Genomic DNA, 6,467 nt, shown 5'->3' on the forward strand with positions numbered 1-6,467 from the left:
TTTCTGTGTAAAATTACAAAACTCTAGGAATGAAACACAAACAACAGAACTCATTGATTTCTAAATTTTAACTTACTATACCTGTTCCTCATTGACTAGCTCCCCTTACTCCTTTATTTACAATAGCAAAAGTTTTTTCCATTAAAATTTAACAATATTACAGATTAAACCCTGATCGAAAGTCCTTCTCCATGGAGAAACTCCATGAGAGTTCCACTGCAGGACTGGTTCCTGATTAGCTAATGCCACTTATAAATAATGCACTCCCCCACCCTCATCTACCAAACTTCTAATTCTAAAAATTAAGAAAACTGAAAATTTGGAAAAGGAAATAAAATTTGTGGTTATGTCATCTTGCAGATCAGAGTGATATTTACATCCAGAGTTATATTCTCCTGAAAATAAGGTTTAACAATTTATAGCCCCTACCTATAACAGCAATAATAGATTCTGCTGTAACGTAGATATGCATTAACAAATTTAAAAAATGGCATCTCAATGAGTAAATAACTTTATTGTTACATATTTTTTCCAAAAGATTTGTCATTTTTAACATTACAATATCTGTGTAGAAAATTTGCCAAGATTAAGTTATGTTCGATTAGATGGTTGTAAAAGATGCATCTGAAATACTGAGAATTGTATATATTCTTTAAATTGTGCATATTCTTTTAATCTCAATAGATAAAAATAATTTAGACAGAAAAATTGCATCCAAAGTAATCAGCTCTTTGCCAAATTTTCACCCAATGGAGCTTCAAATGACCAAGGTAAAAAGCTCATTAAAATGGGAGTTATAATAGAAACATTGACAAATCCTTAAACTAGAGATACTACTAGGTGCTTCTATAGTACAATAGTGTTTCCAAGATGCTTCACACAGCTTTGATCAGATAAAGAGATACTATGTTGGCATTTCCAGATGCCAAAATTGCCATTTGTAATTAAAAACTAAAATTGGGACTCACTCTATGCAGGCAATTATCTAAAGGCATCTGGCAATAGTCCTTGTTTACAGTGTTGCTGTGTCATGACTTCACTCTGTTTGGAAATTTATTTTTTTATAGATTGAATACTGTCAATTTTATTTTCAACTTGGATTTTAATTTAATAATTATCATTATGCTCTCAAATTAAACAGAAGAGTACCAAAGTATGATTTCTTGGCATTTACATGATAACTGCAATAAGAAGTGTCCTAACAAGTATTTAAGTGATTTTCAGAGTATTGATAAAGTACTGTCTATGCCAGAATATGACCTAGGGTACGAGATTCCTATTAAAACACGAATAGCAAAGTGTACCAAATAAATGACCAAAAATAACGAAAGTTCAGTCTACAACAGTAAATTTTCATAATTAACTATTTAGAGGGTAATAAGTATTTCTACTTAGTTGACAGCAATCTTTCACTAAATGAAATGTCACTTCAAACCTGTTTCTGTTGTTTTTTGTCTATAGCAATTTTGGTCTACTAAGTAACTCTATCCCTGAAGAACCTCATTAATCACAGCGCAGTGGTTCTTGGCAAGATATTCTATATGGCTATAAAAACTATTGAAGTAGGATTTGGGGATTCCCATGCTGGTGCGATACAAAGCATTACTTGATCACAGGTTACCAAAGACAGCTTTTAACAAACAGTTGCTTTATTACTAAAGTGTTACAACTGACATTTGCTCACTATACGTAATCATCTTTTCAGTGAAATTACTGGAACTACTGTTCAAAGAATAGTAACCTTGCATCTGCTGTATACTGTGCAGTCTGTTCGTTTTCTATGATTAAACACGGTGACTCATCCTCATACACTATTTATCATATCAAATATCATTTTTCTGTACTTTTACAAAATGTAAAGCACAATATTTTAAAAACAAAACATTTATTTGACTGGTCTTAATATTAGTCATACTTCATCTGGTTTACTGCAGCTTTCGGGGGTTAGGAATATGGTGTATTGCAACTCTGTCTTTAGACTGAATGATCTTTGGTGTAGGGACATGTATTTGCATGCAGCCAGAATATAATAATAATAATAAGAGAGGACTAATATTAAACAAACTTGTTTTGGAAACCCTGAGGATACTTTAAAATGGTTGCTGAAGGTAGGGTGTTAAATCCTACCTCACATAAGCAACACCCTGTCTTAAGGAGCCAATTCAAGATACATCCGAATTCTCTTTGAAGGATAATGCCTAGAATCACAAGAAATGTTTTAGTCACATCCTCTACTAAACCCATATACACTGTGCACACATCCAAAACAGAAGAGTAACTTGCTAATACAAGATGCATAGGGAAATGACTTTAACATTCGAGGGACAAGATAAATTAAGACTACATAACACGAGAACAGTTTACTAAGTGGTTTCTAAATAACGCCCAACTATATGGGAAATAGTAAGGAACTTCTTGGAAGTCTCAAATGAATTTATCATGATCATTACTAATACGAATTAGTTTGGAATTCATCCTAAATGTTGAACATTTCAAAAAAAATATAACAGTAACACTATGTCCATTAACTACTACTGCTATGGAACTCAACTGGAAATATATATGCAATTTGCATGAATACTAAATGAGCTCATAATGATCAAAGCTATTACTTAGAATACCTAATGAATTCATAATGATGGGATCAACACATTGCAGGATGCAGATGAGAAAATGGGTAATAATAATTAAATGGAGCAAACAACTCAAACTACATCATTCCTGGTTTGTAATAATCAAATACTCGGATATTTAAATGTAGGGGTAATATTAAAGAGAATGACTAGAGTCTGGTTCATGCGCAGCTCATGAACCATCTTTGCACCCTGGCCTTTTACAATCGCCTCACTGTCCTTTTAAAGTTATTGCAGCCAAGAATTCCAATTCGCAAGCAATAGATACAACCGCATCTGTGAGCAGATGTCCCGTGCTTCCTGCCTCTAAGATGAACAGACACCTGCAGACTCACATTTTCAGAACAGATTGAAAACGGTCGAAAAAGCTGTGTACCAGCACACTGCCCTCTTTCCTTCCAGTAACTCTGCTTTTTAGTTAGTTTCTGGGAAGAAGCACGTACAAAAGTATCTAAAAATAACCCACGGGACAATACTGTAGTAAGAGCCTGGCTACACGAGCGAGTGGATGGACGCGGTGGGAAAACAGTAGTACAACCCTTTAACCGGGGAAATAAATATTTGCTTCCCAATCAATTCCTCGTTGGGCATTTTCCGCTTGATGGTCAGGTCTAGGCTGCCTGTCTTTTCCCACTTTCCCACAGCGCCACGAGCGAGCCCAGACCAGCCTTTGCACGCCTGCTGGCTGCCGGGGCCAACCGATCATGTGCCTGGCCCAGGCAGCCCCGCCGCAGCACAGCCCTTTCCCCAAGGGCCGAGCGCTTCCCCCGGCACAGCCAGCTGGCAGAGCCCCCGCCTCCCATGGCAGTGACGCCCTTTGCCGGCTGCTGTCACCGCGTTTACGCGGAGTGGCAGGGGGAGGGCTACAGCGTGCACAGACCACCCCAAACGGGGGCGTTTCTCAGACACTTTTTGGCGGGTTTTTGGGGAGCGGCACTCCCTGTCGCCCGCCCACCCGCCACTAGGGGCTGTCAGCGGCCGACGAGCCCCGCTCTCCACCTGGACTTTCCCCCTCTTTGCCTCCCACCCCGCGAGAAGCGCTGCCGGAACCACAGCCGGCTTCCCTCGCGCTCTTGGGAGATGCCCAACTTAAGGAGCCGGGGCGGGGCCGTGCCACGGTTCATGCCTCCTCGCTGCTCCGCGCCTTCCCCTCCACCCGCTGCCTGGCCGAGCCGGCGCCTGGCTCCCGGGGACAGGTGCGGCTGGCGGGGGGCAGTACTCACACGAACGCGTGGTAGATGAACGCCCAGCTGCGCGGTCTCTCCAGTACGTTGTACAGATAGTTTTGCAGCCTCCGGTACTTGACGTTCCTCCGGCAGCTCTGGCTGCTGTTGTACGACAGCGGCTTCCCCAGCAGGCTCATCCGGGCTCCCCCTTGCTTCCCCCGCCGGTTCTCCCGCGAGCCGCCTCGGCCGATGGCGCTACCGGTGCCCAGCAGGAGCAAGCCGTCCCCTCTGGAGGCCGAGTTCATGAGCACCCTGCTGCGGCCGGCCTCCACATCCTTCATGCCGCTGCCCGCGCGGCTGCTCTTCATCCAGAGCCCGGCGGAGCTGCCCTCGTCTCCTCCGCTGAGCTTGCGGGGCATGGCATCACCACGGGCGCTGAAAGCGGGGCAAGAGCAGCACCAGAACAGGGCGCGGGCAGCCGCCGTGCGATCAGCTTCCCCGGGGGCGGGGGGGAAGCGGCCTGCGGAGCGGAGAAGGCAGAAGAGAGAGAGGGGCGCAGTGTCCAAACGATTCCCCGGGCGGAGGGAAACAAAGTGGAGCGGGAAAGGGGGAGCCGTGTAGGCCACTTTGAGCGAGCAGGGTCCTTTCTCCTGAGCTTCCGGCAGGAAAGGAGCCCAGCGGTCCCCAAAACACCCCGACTCGCCCCTTGGGTCCCAAGGCAAAAGGCAGGACTCCTGAGCAGCGCCCCAAGCCTGCTGGTGCCCGCACCTTCCCGTAAAAGGCAGGAATGGCTCCCTCTGCCCCTTCAGCCTTCTTTTTAAAAAAGATCTTTGAAATAATATGGGCTCTCAGCAGCCCCGATAATGCAATATGTTAGCGAGCGAGCCGGCGAAGGGGGGAGCAAGCAGCAATGTGGAAATGCACCGTGGGAGAAGCTCTCTTTAGTTATTGGGATGTAGGGAAGTGAGGAAAAAAATAAAGCCTGAACAGCTTTGGGGTGGGGGGGAAATTAACAGAGAAGGCTCCTGCCCTTGGCTTGGCCAGTACATTTTGCTCTCACGGGCACCTCAGTCGACCAAACAAGCTGTTGCTCTAATTCCAAATGCGTGAGAAAGTCAGCAAGTAATTGTACATCCCTTGAAAAAATGCTCCAAAGTGTGACCACTTTTCAATGGTAAACACCATGCCTAGGCAGTGACAATAGTGATGAAAACAGTAAACAGCCGATCACACGCCGCTCCTGGAGATTATATACACTGTTGGGAAATGTCCATTTAAATCCGTGAAAGTAATAAAACAGTTGAAGTCTCAGTAGCAGCAGCTCCTGTGCGAATATGGAGGAGAGATCTGTCAGCTGGAGCAGCCTCCTTTGGTAGGTACCCAACTGCTTTTCAGATTTCCCTCCTCCGCCCAATTGTATACCGTTGCACGATTTACACAGTAAACATCTGTACAAACACAAATATGTATCGGATTTGAAGTCTCAAATAATCCCCCACATTGCAGACGCTAATAAACTGCACTAGCGGTTCCTTGTTGACTGGGGCGCTGGGCATTAACGAATAGGAGAGAGATTAAATCCAAACCCGAAGGGAAAGAAAGTCCTGCTTTCTCTCGTGCTTGCAAACTCCCAGCAAGTGCCAGAGATTCGTACCCCCAAAAGAAAGGATGGTCAGTCAGCATGCGAAGGTATTGATGGGCGGCGCTTGGTGTCCACGCTGAACGGAAGAAAATAAAGCTCCCCTTGCTTAAGGGTGGGTGTTTAGCTCCTGGTCTCTCCCCGCGCATCAAGGTGAGTGTGCAGAAACCACAGCCGCAGCTGCCCGGCTCTAGCCCGAGCCCCTCTCCTCTGAGGCGCGCACACACACACACAGAGGCAGGCGGCTGCGCAGGCTGGATTTATCTGATTACTCTTTATTAGCTGAGCTCTCGGCTCCAGCGCCCGCGGCTCCCTCCTTAGCTGGCCCTGCTGGACCGTCTCTCACCCAGGCATATAGACACACGCGCTCTCGAGAAGGGCTGGAGCAATGTGCGCTCCGCAGGAGCCCCACGTGACTCCCTCCCCAGAACTCCATAGCCACCCACACGATGAAACGCACCGGCCGGCGGGGAGAGTTGCTTAGGACAGGCCGTCACCTGGTACCGGCTGCCACAACTCGCCCAGGTATAAAGAAGTGAGGAGAGAGGTCAGGGCTTGTCATCCTGGCTTCAGGCTAGATCAGCGTTGATTTGCAAGAACCCCAGCATGCCGCTTGCCTTTCTCTCTCTCTCTCTCTCTTTAAAGCAGCACATGTATTGCTGCTGTAGTAAACCAGAAGACGTTACTCACTTCCTCTTAACCCGAGCTTGCTGCTGCTTTGCATACTGCAGCTAAAACTCATCGTGTCCATTTCCTAAAGTCATCTGTTCGCCACCCGCCCTCGACACACGCCGGCTGTTTTGAAAATAAATAGTTCCAAAAGGGCACCATGACACGTGCCTTAAAAATGGGCACAGGGCTTTCTGCCTACTTCCAGTCTAACCGAAGCAGCCTCTGGTTTACAGTGCTTCTACCTCTTTAAGGTTTAGTTAATTCTCAAGCCTGTTCAAATCCTTAATCTCTATAACCACCTTTTAGTGCTTTGATTGGCACTTTGTTCATGTCACTGAATATTAATTGCGATAGTTG

The 6,467-nt window shown here is 45.8% G+C and overlaps 1 protein-coding gene across 1 annotated transcript in view; it reads right to left on the minus strand.

Annotated features, from left to right (window-relative positions):
* The window catches only part of KCNQ5 (potassium voltage-gated channel subfamily Q member 5), a 508,649-nt gene extending 502,799 nt beyond the window's left edge, over positions 1 to 5,850 (minus strand). Inside the window, exon 1 of the mRNA XM_050951093.1 lies at positions 3,857 to 5,850. Coding sequence (XP_050807050.1) covers positions 3,857 to 4,218 — 362 coding nt within the window. The 5' untranslated portion in view covers positions 4,219 to 5,850. The remainder of the gene's footprint in view (positions 1 to 3,856) is intronic.
* Positions 5,851 to 6,467: the final 617 nt, after the last annotated feature.

The sequence above is a fragment of the Gopherus flavomarginatus genome, chromosome 4, assembly GCF_025201925.1.
Source record: "Gopherus flavomarginatus isolate rGopFla2 chromosome 4, rGopFla2.mat.asm, whole genome shotgun sequence".
NCBI classification, from domain to species: Eukaryota; Metazoa; Chordata; order Testudines; family Testudinidae; genus Gopherus; species Gopherus flavomarginatus.